The sequence below is a fragment of the Rhinatrema bivittatum genome, chromosome 7 (genome assembly GCF_901001135.1).
Source record: "Rhinatrema bivittatum chromosome 7, aRhiBiv1.1, whole genome shotgun sequence".
NCBI lineage: Eukaryota > Metazoa > Chordata > Amphibia > Gymnophiona > Rhinatrematidae > Rhinatrema > Rhinatrema bivittatum.
In genome coordinates, this window is record NC_042621.1 from 162,165,092 (window position 1) to 162,186,538 (window position 21,447).

The 21,447-nt window shown below is 43.7% G+C and overlaps 1 protein-coding gene across 1 annotated transcript in view; it reads left to right on the top strand.

The window, feature by feature from the left end:
• The window catches only part of LOC115095556 (rap1 GTPase-GDP dissociation stimulator 1-like), a 264,340-nt gene that overhangs the window by 148,485 nt on the left and 94,408 nt on the right, over positions 1-21,447 (top strand). The window contains exon 7 of the mRNA XM_029609455.1: positions 9,897-10,022. Coding sequence (XP_029465315.1) covers positions 9,897-10,022 — 126 coding nt within the window. The remainder of the gene's footprint in view (positions 1-9,896; positions 10,023-21,447) is intronic.

The following is a 21,447-nucleotide window of genomic DNA, read 5'->3' on the forward strand; positions in this document are numbered from 1 at the left end:
TACATTTTAGAAAGGTGGTCCTGGCTGGAACTACACAGTTCAAATATATGTGGTAATTGATTGTTGGTAAGTGTATTTTTTAAGTAGCCACACTGGCCACCAGTATGTTTACTTTTCCTCCTACTTAACTCACTAGCTCAGCTTTATAAGAAGGGCTTCTCTGCTTGTGTGTTGCTTTTGTTTGGTGTGAGGAGAGCAGAAACATCAGATCTTTATTCAATCTACTACAGTCATCTATTATATTAACCTACTCAATTTTTTTTTAATGATTTATTATATCACTGAATTAATAATTAATTATTATTAGGTGGTGGTGGTGAATGTCTGACTAGGCTACTAGCCTAGTGTCACTGGTGAGGCTATTGGCATTTTAGCAGAATTATAATTTATTTTTATTAGTACTGCAGCATTATTATATTCAAGCCTAGGTAGGCAGGCAGTGCACCACTCCAGCAGTCACATCATTGCTTCCTGTGCATTGCATTATGTGCACACATTGACTCCAGCTTGGGGACAAGGCAGGTCTCCTTTACTGCACACATTGACTCCAGCTTGGGGAAAATGGCAGGTCTCCTTTACTGCACACATTGATTCCAGCTTGGGGATAAGGCAGGTCTCCTTTACTGCACACATTGAATCCAGCTTGTGGAAAAGGCAGGTCTCCTTTACAGCACACTGACTCCAGCTTGGGGACAAGGCAGGTCTCCTTTACTGCACCCATTAACTCCAGCTTGGGGAAAATGGCAGGTCTCCTTTACTGCACACATTGATTCCAGCTTGGGGATAAGGCAGGTCTCCTTTACAGCACACTGATTCCAGCTTGGGGACAAGGCAGGTCTCCTTTACTGCACCCATTGACTCCAGCTTGGGTACAAGGCAGGTCTCCTTTCCTGCACACATTGACTCCAGCTTGGGGAAAAGGCAGGTCTCCTTTACAGCACATTGACTCCAGCTTGGGGATAAGGCAGGTCTCCTTTACTGCACACATTGACTCCAGCTTGTGGACAAGGCAGATCTCCTTTACTGCACACACTGACTCCAGCTGGGGAAAAGGCAGGTCTCCTTTCCTGCACACATTGACTCCAGCTTGTGGAAAAGGCAGGTCTACTTTACTGCACACACTGATTCCAGCTTGTGGACAAGGCAGATCTCCTTTACTGCACACACTGACTCCAGCTGGGGAAAAGGCAGGTCTCCTTTCCTGCACACATTGACTCCAGCTTGTGGAAAAGGCAGGTCTCCTTTACTGCACAGATTGACTCCAGCTTGTGGAAAAGGCAGGTCTACTTTACTGCACACACTGATTCCAGCTTGGGGACAAGGTAGATCTCCTTTAATGCACACACTGACTCCAGCATGTGGAAAAGGCAGGTCTCCTTTCCTGCACACATTGACTCCAGCTTGTGGAAAAGGCAGGCCTCCTTTACTGCACACACTGACTCCAGCTTGGGGACAAGGCAGGTCTCCTTTACTGCACACACTGACTCCAGCTGTGGAAAAGGCAGGTCTCCTTTACTCCACACATTGACTCCAGCTTGTGGAAAAGGCAGGTCTCCTTTACTGCACACATTGTGCAGGAAGATCACAACACCCCTGGTATCAGGGTTAGGGCACTGTGTGCAGGAAGATCACAACACTCCTGGTATTAATAGGGATAGGGCACTGTGTGCAGGAAGATCACAACACCCCTGGTGTCAGGGTTAGGGCACTTTGTGCAGGAAGATCACAACACTCCTGGTATTAATAGGGATAGGGCACTGTGTGCAGGAAGATCACAACACTCCTGGTATTAATAGGGATAGGGCACTGTGTGCAAGAAGATCACAATACCCCTGGTGCCAGGGTTAGGGCACTGTGTGCAGGAAGATCACAACACCCCTGGTATCAGGGTTAAGGCACAAGTTCTAGTCACATTGACTGATCACATTACTTTTTTTGTCAAGCTACCAACTGTTTCCATTTCCCATCCCCCATATACTGTCAGTGGGAACCTTGGTAACATGAATAAATAAGAGGGCAGCCAATAGGAATACATATTCATTCCTAAACTGACCTTAACTGACCTGAAAAGTGTCAAATTGTATCATTTTCTGTTAGTGTGCACTAACGGGAGTTAGTGCGCACTAACTCCCGTTAGTGCGCACTAATCGGAAAAAACGATTTTTAACGATTTTTTAACTAAAAAATCGTGCCAAACACGATTTTCTTCTCCTGCCAGACGATTTCGATCGTTAAGACGATAGGGCACACGATTCACATCCCTACTAGGGATAGCTTAAAAAAAAAATTTAGAAGGAGAAAGAAGAAGGAAATTAATTTACCCTGCTTATGGTCCCTCCCTCAGTCGAGTTTTCCTACGGTGATTTCTATGGATCCCTCCTTCAGTAGTGTGCCTAGGTCCAGTAGGGTTTTCTGGTGTGGCCTTAGCTGTCAGAGAAACAAACAGCTTAGAGGCTAACAGGTGCAGGAAGCCGAGCATGGTGGTGAAGGCCCTTGCCCTCTCCCCCCGCAACCAGAGACCAAATCTGTACTCGACCGGTACGGGCTGAGCTCAGGTAAAGAGTAAATATATAAAAATAACAATTTTAGGGATTATATTCCCCTTCTGGTCTCTGAGCTCAGCGCACCAATCCGACATCCTTTTCCGTCTTCGGGGGAGCTTGGGCAGTCATGGCAGCTTGGCAGGTTGAGCAGCCTTTTTGGCTAGGCCCCAGTCTCAGGTTTCTTATATGCCAAGTGATAGGCTGCAGCAGTGTTTGACGTCAGTTTGCGCTTGTCCACCTGAGTGTACACTCAGTTGGGCATTTAGATGGGCTCTCAGGTGGGCAGCTACCTGAACTGCATATTGAGCACCTATATTTTGGGTGTCTGTAATGTGCGCTTATTGGACAGAGCTTGTTTTTTGAGTGCTTTGTCCAAACTTGCTTGTGTGGGCGCGCAGCTGGGTGCACAATTGTCAGACACTTTGGGGAGCATGTTGATAGCGAGTGTTTATCCATGGCGCTAGTAGCAAAGAAGCCTTAAGCGCCTTACCCTTAGTGCTGTTTTCCATATTTGGGCATCACAGCTTGGCGCCCCTCTAACTTGTGTCAGCACTGCTTGGAGGCTCAGGGAGAATTGTCTCTGACTGATTTTGCTGAGCATGATGCAGGAATGGGACCGGAAGAGGAACTGCCAGAGGTGTCACCTGGTTTTGGGGCTCCCCTAACAGCAGAGGAAGGCAACTCAATGGGCACAGGACTGACACCCCTTGGTTTTGGTATGGATCCTTCTACCCTTTCTCGGTCAGAAATTTTTCAAGGGTTGCAGTCCTTTCTTCAGGCACAGTCAGCGGCCCTGGCCAAACCTAAAAATTTAGGATCACAGGCTAAGGATCCCCGCATGCCTGGTGCCGCAGTTAAGCATCTGAGTATGTCTAGACCTACTGCAAGTCACCCTGATAGGGATCCAGATGGCAAGGATAATGAAGGCAATCCTTACTCACTGGAGGATGGGGAAATTCCTCCTGAGTTGGAGCCATATAAAACAATGTTGTGTTTATTTCATAGAAATAAGTTACCAGCTCTGATCTCCCAGACCTTGAAGATGCTAGGAGTGCCGGGTGCTGATTCCATGTCTTAGCCAAAGAAAAATCCCATTTTACTTTCTTTGCATAAAGCATCATGTTTCTTCCCCATTATGGATGCTATTTAAGAATTGATTGATCTTGAATGGGGTGCCCCAGAATCTAATTTTAAAGGGGAACAAGCCTTGGAAGCACTTTACCCTCTGAATCTGATGGCGAGAGAACAGTTGTGCTTTCCGAAACTGGATGCACTGGTGTGTGCCATCACCAAGCAGACAACTATCCCTGTAGAAGGGGGAGCAGCATTGAAGGAAGCACAGGTTAGGAGGCTATCCTTAAGCAGGCCTTTGAGGTGATGGCAATGAATTTGCAGATAGTCTCTTGCTGCTCCCTGATGGCTCACACTTGCTTGCTACTCTCTCAGGAAATTGATGAAGCTGGTTTGAAATCCAAGGCAGTGATAGAACCGGCAGCCACCTTTTTGGCAGATACAGGCTGCGACCTAGTCTGTATTTCAGCCAGAGGGGTGACTTTGATGATAGCAGCCAGGCAACACCTAGGCTGAGGAATTGGTCAGTAGATACAATTTCAAAGTCTAATCTTATGAAATTGCTGTTTAAAGGATTATTCTTGTTTGGGAATGAATTTGAAAAAGTGGCCAATAAGTGGGGTGAGTCCCAGGTTCCTCAGATACCAAAGGATAAAAAGCAGGCCGCACACTTGTTAGGCGCGAGAGGTCATGCTAAGGGTTTCAAACACTTTTGACCCTACAGAGGAGCAGCTTCTCAGAGGGCTCAACTATTGGGTAGGTCTCAGTCCTTTTGTCCCAGGCAACCAAGATGGGGTGCAGGCTCGAGCGGCAGTACCTCCTGATACCCTCAATGAAGATGTGCCAACCCACTCCCAGGAACAAGAGATAGGAGTTCGCCTCTCTCTTTTTTTTTTTATCGCAGGTGGTTCGAGATCACATCAGACAAGTGGGTTGTAGAGATGAGTTTCTCAGCATTCCTCGGGACGTTTTCATGATGTCTCCTTGCAGTGGTGCATACATTGTCAAGGCTACCTCTGCCTGCAGCCATGATTCCAGTTCCCATGTCAAGTAAATATGGGCTGATATTCTATTTATTTCAATTTACTCAAGAAGGAGGGTTTCTTTTGCCCCATCCTGGATCTCAAGGGAGTCAACCGTCATTTGCAAGTGACTCGTTTCCACATGGAAACTTTATGCTCAGTGATAATGGCAGTACAGTTGGGGGGAGTTTTTTACATCTCTGGAATTGTCAGAGGAGTACCTGCATATTACCATCTGGCTGGAGTATCAACATTTCGGCATTTTTCTGTTTTGGTGTTACATTATCAGTTTTGGGTGCTACTCTTTGGTTTGGCCACCATGCCCAGAACCTTCTCCAAGGTCATGGTAGTGGTAGCTACAGTGTTAAGAAAGCATGGCATTCTGGTCCCTCCATACTTAGATGATTGGCTAATTTGGGCCAAGAGTATGAAAGAGAGCTTTTAGGTCTTGAGCAAGGTGATCTCCTTGCTTCAGGAACTAGGTTGGCTGGTGAACTTGGCCAAGAGCAATCTGCAGCCATTCCAGATGCTGGAGTATCTTGGTGTTTGTTTCAACACGAAGCAAGGCAGGGTGTTCCTACCGGAGAGATGCATTCATAAACTGATGACACAGGGGCAGAAACAATATGCCTGACCTTATGGTTTTACCTATAGATGCTTAGGTTGATGGCAGCCACTCTAGAGGTAGTTCCATGGACAAGGATGCATATGCATCCTCTTTAGCACATACTGCTTGCACATTTGAGTTTACAGTGTCAGGACTACGATACGACTTCACTTACCAGTGGAGATCAACATCCAACTGCAGTGGTGGTTGCAAGGGGATTATCTATGGAAGGGCATTCCCCTTTGAACATGGACTGGTTAGTATTCACGACAGATGCGAGCCTCCAGGGTTGGGGGGGCTCATTGTCAGGAGTTGACAGTGCAGGGGTACGGAAGTACAGAAGTGTCTCTCTGCAGCATCAATCGGCTGGAAGCCCGTGCCATTCAGTTGGTATACTTGCGATTCATTGACCGCTTGCAGAGTCAAGTGGTCTGAATAATGTCAGACAATGAGATGACAGTAGCTTACATCAATCACCAGGGAGGAATCAAGAGCCAGCAAGTGTCACAGGAAATAGCCCAATTCATGGAATGGTTGGAAGTACATCTTCAGGAGATCTCAGCCTCACACATTGCAGGAAAAGACAATGTAAAAGCCAACTTTCTCAGCAGAGAGTCTGGATCGAGGATAATGGGAACTGTCAAATAAAGCATTCCAGCTCATAGTGGGCCGCTGGGGCCTCCCATTTCTAAACTTGCTGGCGACATCACATAATGTGAATGTTCCCCAATTCTTCAGTCTCAGGAGAGATCTGAAATCTTTGGGCATCAATGCCCTCATGCAGGAGTAGCCAGAAGGCAAGCTTATATATGCCTTTCTCCCATGGCTCATGTTGGGCAGAGTGATTCTGAGGATCGAGAGATACTTGGGGATGATGCTTCTGGTGGCACCAGATTGGCCCAGGAGGCCATGGTATGCAGATCTGCAGAGGCTCCAGGTAGACTCTCCTTGCTGATTACTGGTCCACAAAGATTTGCTGCAACAGGGGCCTATTCTGCACGAAGATCTGACTCAGTTTTGTCTTACAGTATGACCCTTGAGAGGGCTAGGTTGCTGAAGAGTGGATGCTCCGCTGCTGTGATTTCCACCTTGCTTCAAGCGCAAAAGTTCTCTACTTCCTTAGCCTATGTTCGGGTTTGGCGAGTGAGGCTTGGTCTAAGGAACAAAGGGTTCATTCTCATTCAGTTAAGATCCTGCTCATTTTGGATTTTTTGAAGGATGGGTTGATTAAGTGTTTGGCCCTTAATTCCTTGAAGGTACAGGTGGTGGCTCTTGCTTGTTTCCAAGGTCAGGTGAATGATGAATCCTTGTCAGCCCATCCGATGTCGCCTGTTTCTTAAAAGGGGTGAAGCATCTTTGTCCTCCCCTTGCAGTTGCTGGTGTCCTTAATCTGGTTCTGGAGTTTTTGGCGGGTTCCACCTTTTGACCACTGCGTAGCCTCTCCTTGAGGTTACTTACTTTGAAAACGGTGTTTCATCTAGAAATTTGTTCTACACATAGAGTTTCTGAACTGCAGGCCTTGTCTTGCCAGGAAATGTTTCTGTAAGTAACTCCAAGTACGGTACAGCTGCAAACCGTTCCGTCCTTTTTGCCGAAGGTGGTTTTGGATTTTCACTTGAATCAATAAATTTCCCTGCCAACACTGGACAGGGAGAGAGGTATGGATGAATATCACCTGTTACGGACCTTGGATGTCAAGCAGTATATCATGGTATTTGGAAGTTTCAAAACCTCTCAGGTAGATGGACCAGCTCTTTATAGTTCATGGTGGGAGTAAACAAGATGAGCCGGTGTCACGGGCTGCCATAGCCCACTGGATTAAGGAGGTTATCATGGCCGCGTATGTGTATGCTGAGCAGTCATTGCCTAGTCAGGTTAGGGCTCAGGCAGTATCATGGACAGAGTTTAGATTGTTGTCTCCCGTCAAGATTTGTCGAACTACAATGTGGTCCTCCTTATTCACCATTTCCAGGCATTACCACCTAGATGTGCAGGCCCAGGAGAATGCAGACTTCGCACCTATGGTGTTGATTGGACCACAGGCAGCCTCCAGCCCTGTTTGGGAGTAGCTTTGGCACATCCCACTGGTGTGGATTAACCTGTGAATGCTAAGAAAGGAGAAATTACTACTTACCTGATAAATTCCTTTTCTTTAATGAAGACAGGTTAATCCACCTTCCCACCATTGGCTGTCGGATGGTGGTCCTATTATCATCCTGTGTGGCTGCATTTTTGGGGATTACTGGTAAGTGTCAGATCCAGTCCCTAGATTAGTGATATTATACTCCTTCTCTGAGCTCAGTGTTTTACTGATAACTGGGTGCTTGAATGGTTGTCTGTTAATAGTTATGTTCATGTTTTGTTTAGTTGGCCACAGTTGGCTTTCGCAGAGAATACTGGCAGGCTGAAGTCAGTACAGGGGTATATATACCATGACATCAGCATTGTTCCATCTGCTGGTAGAGGTGCATAACCCACTGGTATGGATTAATCTGTCTTTATTAAAGAAAAGGTAATTATGAGGAAAGTAGTAATTTCTCCTTTCTTTGTCTTGTTTTCTGTCTTTCTTCCAGAGAAACCATGGACTTTATAAAAAAAAATATTCCCCAAAAACAAAAAATGATAAATAAGATATGATTATTCAGTTTTAAGAAGAACTGGACACTATCTATACATAGAGATGGTAATTTTTAAAAGGACTTCTATGGGTGAAGTAGTTCCTTACTCTCAGAAATGTCCCTTTAGAAAATTATGCAACCAATATGCATGTAAAATTGCATGCATATACACATCAGGTGAAATTTCAAAGGAGTTGCACATGTAAATGTAACTATTATCGTAATAATTTTCAAACACCACTTACTCAGGTAAATCCTATGGATAATTCAATGGCATATATTGTAGCAATATTCAAAAGCCCACTTACAAGGGTAATGTGGATTTTCACTTGTAAAAGCTTTTGAAAATCAGGCCCTGCCTATAGGTGCAGATGTTTATATGCATGGAGGAGAAGCATTCCAGGGGGTAGAGTATGAGCAGCATTGGAACTTAGACACATCCTATTTTATTTAAAAAAGTGTGGACACATTTTCTTGACAAAACTATGCTCGAACTTAATAGCAGGTATAATTGTGTGTATAGTTTTGCCAGGGTAATTTTCATAACAAATGGATGTGTGTACTTTTGCTTCAAAAATTAGTGTAAAGTCTGTGAGTAAAAAATACCTGCAGACTTTCCACCAGCTGAAAATTACCCCTACAGGTTCATTCCAAAGCAAAGCCTGCTTACTCAGTCAGTATGTAGGATTCCTGTCTAACCATAAATTTATTGGGGAAAATCATAAATTACTGTGTGATAGTGATAGTTCCAAGAAATTATATAATTCTAAATGAGTAAAATGCATAAAGGTAATTCCAGGGTTTTCCACAATACCAATAATTTGGTCAAGTTAACCCTTGAACTAACAAACCAATCCACAGGTATCTTTTCTTTCTTTTTCTTTCTTCCTTTCTGGTGCCTAAACATTTTTGTGTAAACCATTTCTCAAAACAAAGGCAATGTCTTACAGTAGGGTTTATTGAATTATAGCACTATCAATGCAGATTGTACAAAGTGGTATAGTAATACAGTTTATGCCCCCAAAGAGTTTACATAGTGTAGTTTGTATTATAACCTTCTGCAAAAAGAGTAGACTAAGGCACAGGAAGGCACAATCGGGCCGATACAGTAAAGTCCGCGGGAGAGCGGGCGAACGCCCACTCTCCCGGTGCGCGCACAGGCCACTCTCCTGTACATGCGATTCTCTATTCAAATGAGGCTCGGCAGTAAAAACAGGCAAAATGAGGCGCTAGGGACACTAGCGCATCCCTAGTGCCTCCTTTTGGACCGGAGCGGCGGCTGTCAGCGGGTTTGACAGCCGACGCTCAACTTTGCCGGCGTCGGTTCTCGAGTCCACTGACAGCCACGGGCTCAGAAACTGGACACCGGCAAAATTGAGCGTCCGGTTTTCGACTCGACAGCCGCGGGCCGACTTCAAATTTTTTTTTTTTTTTTACTTTTCGAATTTTTCGGGACCTCCGATTTAATATCGCCATGTGCCCGAAGAAATTAGCGCCTACCTTTGGGTAGGCGCTAATTTCTGAAAGCAAAATATGTGGCTTGGCTGCACATTTTGTTTTCTGATTCACGTGGGAATACCTAATAGGGCCATCAACATGCCCTATTAGGTTCGGGGGGGTTGGACGCGCGTTTTCGGCCCCTTACTAAATAAGGGGTAACGCTAGCGTGTCAAAAACATGCGTCCAATGGCGGGTTAACAGTGCGCTCTGTCAGAGTGCACTGTACTGTATCGGCCCGAATGAGAGCTAATAGAAGTGGAGCCATAATTGTGCCGGAACCGTTCAGTTCTTTCTAAAGCCTTCAGACCCAGTGGTATGGTCTAACCACCACATCACACGTCCTTCCCATTTGTCAGTAAGTAAATTAAATGCTCATTAAATTGCCAATGTCATGCATAAGAACATAAGAACATGCCATACTGGGTCAGACCAAGGGTCCATCAAGCCCAGCATCCTGCTTCCAACAGTGGCCAATACAGGCCATAAGAACCTGGCAAGTACCCAAAAACTAAGTCTATTCCATGTCCCTTTGCAGACGCAGCTAAGGAAGCTCTAAGTAAGACAAAAGTTTCTGAACAGCTAGTAAAACAGTTGAAAAGAGCAGAGATCCAGGAAAAACTAGAAGTCATCACTGAGGTCCTCCAGATGCTGTCAGAGAATGGTGAGTCTCCTCATTGTTACTACAGCCTACATAGAGAATGTGAAAATTGTCACTGTTATGATATGATAAAATAACTTGCATAAATAAGATCAGGGTGAACTTGGTTGAGGTGAGCATGGACACTGAGATTTCCAGTGATAGAAAGCAATCCTTTAGTTTTAATTATGAAGAGAGAGAGATTTAAACCAGTGTTATAATTAGGGCTTCTATTCTTAGGTATTTACAAGTTGTAAATTGAGTTGTTTATTTCCAGCTAATTAGGAGTTCTTTGAGTGTACAAAACAACATTGTTTATTGGTGTTTTTGCTGTACTGGTGCTATTGCAGAGTACCTTTGCTGGTTGAGTTAAATATATACATTTGTGCAGATGAGGAGTCATCAATGTGAAAATGTCTCAAAAACATAGGGGGAGGACCAAGGTAGGAAAGGGGAGAGGTGAGAGAGTACTAGGGGAAGTGGTATATTTCCAACACTGGGGTTTTTTTGGCATTGGGGTATTCTATCAGTATTTATTTATCGCTTAAAACCTAAAATCAGAAACCATACTTATAATGTTAAGAACACTATTGCAACAATGTTATTTGAATCCTTTGCATTCAAGCTTTATACCTCTTGCTCATAGGGCTGAGATTTCTATCCTTACAGCCTTTTAGCTCCAGGTCAGTCATGCTCTATCTACTAATTATAGAAACATAGAAATGACGGCAAAAGAAGTCCAAACGGCCCATCCAGTCTGCCCAGCAAGCTTCACACTTCTTTTTTCTCATATTTATCTGTTTCTCTTGGCTCTTAGCAACCCTTGGTTCTATTTCCCTTCCACCCCCACCATTAATGTAGAGAGCAGTGATGGAGCTGCATCCAAGTGAAATATCAAGCTTGATTAGTTAGGGGTAGTAGGGCTAGTAACCGCCGCAATAAGCAAGCTACACCCATGCTTATTTGTTTTACCCAGACTATGTTATTCAGCCCTTATTGGTTGTTTTTCTTTTCCCCTGCTGTTGAAGCAGAGAACTATGCTGGATATGCGTGAAGTATTAGTTTTTCTTCTCCCCTACAGTTGAAGCAGAGAGCTATGCTGGATATGCATGAAGTATTAGTTTTTCTTCTCCCCTGCTGTTGAAGCAGAGAGCTATGCTGGATATGCGTGAAGTTTCAGTTTTTCGTCTCCCCTGCCGTTGAAGCAGAGAGCTATGCTGGATATGCGTGAAGTATTAGTTTTTCTTCTCCCCTGCCATTGAAGCAGAGAGCTATGCTGGATATGCGTGAAGTATCAGTTTTACTTCTCCCCTGCCATTGAAGCAGAGAGCTATGCTGGATATGCGTGAAGTATTAGTTTTTCTTCTCCCCTACCGTTGAAGCAGAGAGCTATGCTGGATATGCATGAAGTATTAGTTTTTCTTCTCCCCTGCCGTTGAAGCAGAGAGCTATGCTGGATATGCGTGAAGTATCAGTTTTTCGTCTCCCCTGCCGTTGAAGCAGAGAGCTATGCTGGATATGTGTGAAGTATTAGTTTTTCTTCTCCCCTGCCGTTGAAGCAGAGAGCTATGCTGGATATGCGTGAAGTATCAGTTTTTCGTCTCCCCTGCCGTTGAAGCAGAGAGCTATGCTGGATATGCGTGAAGTATTAGTTTTTCTTCTCCCCTGCCATTGAAGCAGAGAGCTATGCTGGATATGCGTGAAGTATCAGTTTTTCGTCTCCCCTGCCGTTGAAGCAGGGAGCTATGCTGGATATGCATGAAGTATTAGTTTTTCTTCTCCCCTGCTGTTGAAGCAGAGAGCTCTGCTGGATATGCATTGAAAGTGAAGTATCAGGCTTATTTGGTTTGGGGTAGTAACCGCCGTAACAAGCCAGCTACTCCCCGCTTTGTGAGCTTTGAAGCTTAAAATTTTCGAATATTGGCCCTTCCATAGCTGGAAAAAGTGTTTCTTTCTGTAACACCCCCCTCCCCTCCATTGCCTTGGCAATGGGGTGGAGGGAGGTCACACTTTAGGCGCTGTAGAGCACAGACCCATTAGTACAGTCCCTGGAAAACCAGGTATGGATTTGTGATGAGGGGAGCAGGATTCACTTGTGGGACCAAAAAAAATCAGGCCACACAAACTTTGCATTCCAAAACAAGAAAAATCCTTTATTAAAAGTCCAAAAATCAAAGTCCAGATAGGCAAAAGAAAATCAGCAAACAGTCCAAAATGCACAGAAATAGGGGAACAGTTTCCAACACTCTTCTCTTATGAGGCTTGAGTCACCAAACAGAAGAATTATGCAAGGATTACCACTAGAACCTCTCTCTTCCTGGGCCCTTAGTGACAGACCGGAAAACAGGAAATGTTTTCTCTTTTATTTAAATACTCACTAGTTCCTGACTTCCCTAGATAGATATTGTGTGTCTCCTTGGATTAGGGGTCCTCATTCTTTCCGTGTGGCTTGCTGCCCTTGTGAGAGAGATCCTGCTCTCCCCAGCAGATCAAAAAAAGTGAAGGCCGGCTCCACAATGGGGCTTCCAATAAGGTGTCTCTGTGGAACATCTTTCAAGAAATTCTAAGACTAGGTTTTTCCTTATGAGTTACGGAGCCTGTCCCTTATACTGCCTCCAAAGCCTCTCATTTCTGGAAGGTTCTCAGTGATAAAATGTAGTGCCCTGTAGTGAAACCTGGCATGTGGCGCACACCAATATATAGTAGGGATGTGAATCGTTTTAGGACGATTAAAATTATCGTCCGATAATTTTAATATCGTCTTAAACCGTTATGGAACACAATACAATAGAGATTCTAACGATTTATCGTTATAAATCGTTAGAATCGTGAGCCGGCACACTAAAACCCCCTAAAACCCACCCCCGACCCTTTAAATTAAATCCCCCACCCTCCCGAACCCCCCCCAAATGACTTAAATAACCTGCGGGTCCAGCGGCGGTCCGGAACGGCAGCGGTCCGGAACGGGCTCCTGCTCCTGAATCTTGTTGTCTTCAGCCGGCGCCATTTTCCAAAATGGCGCCGAAAAATGGCAGCAGCCATAGACGAACACGATTGGACGGCAGGAGGTCCTTCCAGACCCCCGCTGGACTTTTGGCAAGTCTCGTGGGGGTCAGGAGGCCCCCCACAAGCTGGCCAAAAGTTCCTGGAGGTCCAGCGGGGGTCAGGGAGCGATTTCCCGCCGCGAATCGTTTTCGTACGGAAAATGGCGCCGGCAGGAGATCGACTGCAGGAGGTTGTTCAGCGAGGCGCGGAACCCTCGCTGAACGACCTCCTGCAGTCGATCTCCTGCCGGTGCCATTTTCCGTACGAAAACGATTCGCGGCGGGAAATCGCTCCCTGACCCCCGCTGGACCTCCAGGAACTTTTGGCCAGCTTGTGGGGGGCCTCCTGACCCCCACGAGACTTGCCAAAGTCCAGCGGGGGTCCGGAAGGACCTCCTGCCGTCCAATCGTGTTCGTCTATGGCCGCCGCCATTTTTCGGCGCCATTTTGGAAAATGGCGCCGGCTGAAGACAACAAGATTCAGGAGCAGGAGCCCGTTCCGGACCGCTGCCGTTCCGGACCGCCGCTGGACCCGCAGGTTATTTAAGTCATTTGGGGGGGGTTCGGGAGGGTGGGGGATTTAATTTAAAGGGTCGGGGGTGGGTTTTAGGGGGTTTTAATGTGCCGGTTTTGCGATTTTTCGATTTTTCACGATTTTTCACGATTTTTCACGATTTTTCACAATATTTTACCCCCCCAAACGGCAACAATATGATTCCCTCCCCCTCCCAGCCGAAATCGATCGTTAAGACGATCGAGGACACGATTCACATCCCTAATATATAGGTAATGTGAGCACTGCAGGTTCAGTCTTCTCTGAGGCAGGGAAGGCTGCTGGCAGCTGCAGGACCACCATGGGTGGGGACAGGGGGGGGACGGGGACATCCAGTACAGTAACCGTGCTTACTTTTTCTCTTTTCCCACCCTCCAGCTTGATCTCCTGACCAGTTTTCTCTCCCTCTACACTCATCCCAGCACTTTCTCCCTTCTTTCCCTTCAGCTTAATCCTGGGATCAGTCTTTCCTCCTGCCAGCTTGATCCCAAGTCCCCCCTCTCTCGCGCTCCCCCTTTTTTTCTTTCCTCACTCACCTCATGGAGCCTGATTCTCGCAGAGGCAGCAGATTTGGCAGTGATATCCTACTAACAATCAAGCTGCCTTTTGAGTCTGCGCGCTGGGAGCCGCAACCCATCTCTTGTATCCTCTTCCTTACCAGCGCATGCTTCCAAAGTACAAAGAACTAAACCCAGGTAGGTGCCACGGGGGAGAAAAAGGCAGGTTACCGGAAGATCAGTGCACACGCACGTGTCTCCTCTCTCCTGGCTGGCATCCACAAACCTAGCCTTCCGTACCATATACCGGTGCTCCTGCTCCTGCCAGAAGCTTACAAGAGACTTTTATTTATTCATTAAAAAAAAACAAAAAGAAATCTTGTATTCCGCTGCCTCCAAGATTTCTGTCTGGAGTGGATAACAGTACATTGACATATATAATTACCATAAAAGCATAGATTCAAGACTAAGACAATTTCTTAATAAAATACATAAAGCTAAAACAATCACAACGATAAAGAAAAAGCTTCATTAAAATAAAATGCTTTTGCAGTACAATCTGGGACACTTGTTCCCATGGGAGTAGCAGAGAACACACTGAAAGAGAATTTATATGAGATCTGAGGACATCGCCTCAGGATAAGTTTTATCAAACTAGTTTCAAAATATATGTTGTTTTTTTATCTTTAAGAAACATTTTTTCAGATTTGTGTACCAAAAAAAATAATAAATGAATCAATTTAACTCACCTGGGATATGTCCTGTTGAGAAGAGAAATAGACAATAGAAAAAGCCAAATCTGCTGTGAATTGGGTGCCAGGAGTTTTTATATTATTTAACTAAATAATAGTTTTCCTACCATTGGTATTGTCATTTTTTTTCAGTTTCATGTCTCCTTGTTTTTCCTCATCTTTCTGTGTTTTATTATCTTTCTATGGTTTTTCTTTGATCTCCTTTCTACTTCCTTTTCAATTTCCATTTCGGTGAATTCTTCATTCTTTTCTCTCTCTCTCCTCTCCTTGTTCAGTCACGCTCCCTTTTTTCTCACACTCCCTGCTCACCTCTTCTTCTTTTGTCCTCATTCTCTTTCCTGTTCCCTCCCTTCATGCTGCTGTTTGTATCCTCCCTACAACTCCAAACGCACATCAATACTGCTTTTAAAATTAAATCATTTTGTATTCCTGTGATGCTGAGTTTAATTTTCAGTGTATAATGTTCAGTTAAAGGTTAATGTCATGGGGCATCAGAGGGCACCCTGGAAAATTTAAAAAAAGAAAAAGAAGTTCACTGCTCCTGTTGACTGTGTGGTCTAGTCTCTCTGGGATAGGGCCTAGTTACACCTAAAAAAAAAAATAAAACTGTATAGAGCATGACATTGTGCTAGATATGTGAACCTCAGGGCCAGTTTCCAGCCTGTCGTGAGCCCCGCAGTGCCTCAAGATGGCAAAGCTCAACCCTCCTTCAGGCCTCAACTTTGCTGATCCTGCATCCTAGCCTGTCTGGAGCCAGTGGTTTTCCAGGCACAGGATAGCAAGCAAACTGCACTTGGAGGATGAGGTGGTACTAGTTTGCACACTTGCCTACATCATGGAGCCCAAAGCCCAGCACATCTTCAAAGCATTTCTCTTCCAAGCTGAGAGAGAGCAAGACAGGTATGATAAGGTCCTACAAAAGTATGAGGAGTACTGTATCCCCAGGGAGAATGCAATTTATGAGGTGGCAAGGTCCACCTGTGATGTCAGCTCGAGAAGGACCCATTGGAGATAGCTATATGTACTGGCTGGACAACGTTAGTTTGAAGAAGCTAAAGAGGACATGGTCTGGGACAGGCTGGTGATTGGGATTCAGGACAAAGGTGCTGTATGACAGTGAAGCAGCAAATGCAGAAAGATCTGAGACTGTTCACAGCCACAGAGAGGACTGGTTAAAGCAGAGAACCAGGCTCCAAGCACAGACAGCACAAAGGTGTTATGTGGCAAAAATAAGCCTCCGAGCAGGAAGCAAAGCCAGAACAAGCTGTGGTGCCAAGAAGGCCCCCAGAGCCCTTTTTTTTCACAGAGGAAGGTGAGAAAATGTGGAAGTGTGATGGAGATCACCTGCCCAGCCTTAGGAAGAAAATGCAATAAGTGCCAGAAGTTGTGCATTTTTCAGCAGTGGGTTGCACTAAGCAGATGCAAGAAATATTCACACATGACAGTGAAGAACATTGCTTTTTAGGCACTTAACAGGAGAAATAGTCAATGACAAGCTGACTGTGAAGAAGCTAGCATCAGATCAGTAGTCATCGCGGTACCAGTGGTATCAAATTGCAGGTACCAGTGAAATTCAAATTAGATTCTGGATCAGACACCTCTATCATAATTACAAATCCTTGTGAATGGCTACAAAATAAATCTCCCTTGCTTGGGGGGGGGGGGTCACGTGATGTTGTGTAGCTAAGCAGACACACATCTGCACAGCTCCGGGTGCCGTTTCTACCCTTTTCAGCTTAAACTTTGTTTTGAGGTCCCCTATCAACATCTGCTCTTCAGCCGGGCCAACAACATCCTTAAAAAGCATTCTGGGCAAGTATTGAGAGGCAATCTCCATTAGAACAGCGTGGAAAGAAAAGGAGAAAACGAAACAACAAGACCTAAAAATGGTGGACACACATGGCGGGGGATGCCTCTATGGATTTAAGTGAACCCATGATTTCTCTTTTAACCACCACTGTTGTGCAAGCATTAGATCAAAGTTTGATAAAATCTCTGATCAGATTCAAGAGATAAAAGACTGCATTGAATCCTTTTACAGTCGCATGGATACTATGGAGGCCAGACTGTGCCACGATGAAGAAGAGATGAACCTGGTACAAATCAAACTCAGTGCCCTCGAAAAAGTGCTACAAGAGAAAACGTACAAAATAAAAGACCTAGAAAACAAGTCTCGACAGAATAATATACGAGTAGTCGGATTATCTGAATCACTATTAGGGCCGGCATTATAAAAATGTTCATTAAAAAAGTGAAGACCAGCACCATCTGTAATAGACGTTGTGACAGGCTTGCTGAAACCCTTTAAATTCTCTTAATAGAGATGAGATTGGGCAACATAAATCATTAATTTTGTTTACCTTTTGACTCTGTGCATTATTTATTTATTTGAATCAGTATTCATATTTTTTTTGTGGTTGTTGATGGTAATGATGTATGAACCACCCAATCCCTTCTATTCTTCACAAGAAAATGCTATCATCAGAGTATCTTTAAAAACTTGATATAAAGTCAAAACATGCCATTATCTTCTAATGGAAGATACTATATCCATGGTTTTATCAGTATATTTGAGTACACAAATCAAATTTTGCAGCAAAGGTTTAGATTTAGTCTGCAATAATAATTCTCTATTAAAAAGAGGGTGCTTTTATGTCCTTGCTTCAATTACCTTGAGGGATAACACTGTGCAAAAAACCTACATGTGAGTACTTGTACTTGCTTTTTAAACTCCTCTTTGTCCATAGTCTGCAAATTCTAAAATATGGCCAACCGGAAGACCTAATTTAAATGACTGGGGATGATGACTGACAAACTGTAATAAATTATTGCCATCAGTGGATTCCAGTAAACAGTCATATGAAAAATTCCTTGCTCAAAATGTCAAGATATGTAATCTGATGTAAATGCCACAAGATGGTAAATTGTAAATTTGGTTCTTGTTGATTTAACAGTTGGTAAATATCAATAATGTGTTAATCGATCCCAGCCACAATAAAAAAATATCATCTATAAACCTATACTAGGCAGATAACTTACTCCACCAATCAGATGTATAAATTATCCTCTCTTCAAATGATGTCAAATTCAGACCAAGAGAGAACTTACGGCTATCCCATGTGTCTGGACAAAAAATTGTTGATTAAATGAGAAATAATTGTTAGAATTAATTTTGTAATGTTCATAAGAAACACATTAGATATCCTCTATGGCACTGATCTCTAGGCTGTGATGGTGGACAATACTTGTAAGGCATCCCCCTGTGGTACGTTGATATATATGTATTTGTATTTTGTATTTATTGAGTATTTCTTCCTTCCTATGCTAGGGTCGGGTTACAACTTGGCATACATAACAAAATAAAACACAAAACATATAAATAAAATTACAAAAACACACAGTAAGATGTAAATCTACCAGATGGTAATATTAATAAATGCATAACAAAACATCAGCTGCACTTTGAAAGCAACTTTTAAACAGACTCGTGGGCATGCATGTGCGTGCGTTCGTCAGCCCCTACCGGAGACGCAGTCATTTTCTAACATACGGGTGTTTATGCACGCATGTTATAAAATAGCCTGATCAATCGCAAATGTGCACGCAATTTTAAGTGAATGCGCACCTATGCGCACAAATGCCGCTTCTACCACGTAATTGTGGGGATTTTAAAAGCCACACGCACCGATGCCATTAGGTGTTTTCCCAGTTCGTTCCCATTTTGCCAAGTTAAGGGATAAGATTTCCAAACCCACCTATTTTAATAGCCTCCCTTCTCCCCTGTTAGACCTGACCCTTAAACTCCCCTGATCTATCTAGATTTTTTTGTTTCACAACTTGCAAGTTCTCCATAGCAGAAGTAAAGTTATATGGCAGGGGACCCCAGCACACGCTTGTGCACGTATTAATGCGCTAATTTCAAGTTGAAATTCAGGAACACCCATGCCCTGCCCAGACCATGCCCATACACATTTTTTGGAAATTTTCATTTATGTGCATAGCGGGAGATACGCCTGTTTTAGGGGTGGCTTTTAAAATCTGGTTGGTGCGCGCCGGCCTGACTTATACATACATCTTCCGGTTTTGGCATGCTCTGGGCTTTTAAAATTCATCTTTATGTGCCTTTCTATTTTAGGCCTACCAGTTATTACATGCTTCCATAAACAGGTATGCTTTCAAAGCCTTCTTAAAAGCCTTGATTTCCTTAATATTACAAAGCTAAGCTGGAAGAGGGTTCCATATTATGGGGTCTGCAAAGGAAAAAGTTCTTTCTTTGGTCTCTACTAAATCTGTCACATAAAGAGCGGAAGTGTACTAGATTCTGGTTAGCAGATCAAAGAGACCAAGCAAGTGCATAAATTATGAGGGTATTATTTATCCAAGGGATTTTGTTATTTGTAATTAAATTATGGAAGATCATTGCTACTATATACTTTAAAGAAAGAATTAATATCTTAGTAACTAATACCAACTTAAGAACATAAGAACATGCCATACTGGGTCAGACCAAGGGTCCATCAAGCCCAGCATCCTGTTTCCAACAGTGGCCAATCCAGGCCATAAGAACCTGGCAAGTACCCAAAAACTGTCTATTCCATGTTACTGTTGCTAGTAAGAGCAGTGGCTATTTTCTAAGTCTACTTAATTATAATAGCAGGTAATGGACTTCTCCTCCAAGAACTTATCCAATCCTTTTTTAAACACAGCTATACTAACTGCACTAACCACATCCTCTGGCAACAAATTCCAGAGTTTAATTATGCGTTGAGTGAAGAAGAAATTTCTCCGATTAGTTTTCAATGTGCCACATGCTAACTTCATGGAGTGCCCCCCTAGTCTTTCTATTATCAACTGTTGTTGATCAGAAACATGCATAGACTAAATTCCGCAAGAGTTATAAATCTCTCATTTCAGGTATTATCTACATTTCAAGAATCCATTGTGAATTGGGGTTTATGATATGTACCTACCATCTGGCATGATCTATTTTCAAGCAGGATTTCAATTCATAAAGTTATACACACATTGAATATAAAATTGTTTTTTTCATAATTGTTCGTGTGAGACAATAGATCTCTTGGTGGTGAAAAAATGTTTCAGATGGAATCCTGAAGGACCATTAGATCTTTATATAGCCACCTTCAGAGATTTAGTTAGAAAGACTTAGCTGTCTTGAAGTCAGTCATCCTAAGTCGTTTATTAATCAATCAGAAGAATGGCAGGCTTTAAATTCTTTGGCTCAGACAGTGGAGTAGCCACGGGTGGGCTTGGGTGGGCAGTTGCCCACCCAATTTGGTCCCAGGCCCACCCATCTGGAACTGGAAGAAGTCTGTTCGAGCAATGCCATCACGGGATCTCATCCCCATGACAGCAAAGAGGAGAGCCGGAACTGCAAGCCTGTCGCAGGATCCCATCCCCACAATGGTGAAAAGGAAAGCTGGAACTGCAAGGCCATCGAGGGATCCCATCCCCGCTTTGGCGAAGAGGAGGGCTGGAGTTGCAAGGCCTCCACGGGATCCCATCCCCATGGTGGCAGAAGTAGGACTTTGCCTTTACCTATTTATTTATTTTGAACTTTTATATACCGACATTCATGTAGAGAAATTACATATCATATCAGTTTTCGGTGAAACAAAGAACATTGCAAAAAGCCTTACAATGAACAGGGGTTACAATGAACTGGGAGAACAGGGTAGAACTAAATTTACTATTAGCGAAACTGTCGAATGAACAAAATCTGACTTGAAGCAATTAAATGTGAATACATATAAAATAGAGCTTTTGACCAATACTACGCTATTAAGAGCAGTCCATTATAATGAAAAAACCCTAATGAAAAGGCCCTGAGTGGTGTGGGTGAGAATGGAAGCTTAAATGTGTGTATGTGTGGGTAAGAATAGGAGCTTGAATGTGTGTATGTGTGGGTGAGAATGGGAGCTTGAATGTGTGTGTGTGTGGGTGAGAATGGAAACTTGAATATGTGTATGGGTGGGTGAGAACAGGAGCTTGAATGTGTATGTGTGTGTGTGTGTGGGTGTAGGTGAAAATGGAAACTTGAATATGTGTATGGGTGGCTGAGAACGGGAGCTTGAATGTGTGTATGTAGGTGAGAATGGGCACCTGGGTGTGCATCTCTGTGTGTATAAGAATAGTTGTGGGTCTGTGTGTGCATAAGAATGGGAGCATGGGGGGTGAGAAAGTGGGAGCTTGTGGGTGTGTTTGTGTGTGTGGGTAGAGAATTGAGCTTGTGTGTGGGGACAGAGCATATGAGAGTGAGAGCTTATGTGTATGTGAGAGAAAGTGTGTATGTGTGTGTGTGTGTGTGTGAGAGAGAGAGAGGGAGGAAAGGAAGAAGACAATAGTAGAAGACAGACACTGAAAAGGAATTAGGAAATGAGTTACAAGGAAAAAAATGGGGAAAAGAGACCAGGACCAACTGATTAGAAAAATACAAAGATCAGATAAAGGTAAAAATATATATATTTTGAAATTTTAGCAATTTGAATATGCCATCTTTGGGAATGTGCATTTCTTATATTTTTGTATTTTGCTCTTTCTTCAGTATTCCACTGTTCAGAGTCTAGTTTCTCAGGCTTTCTATTT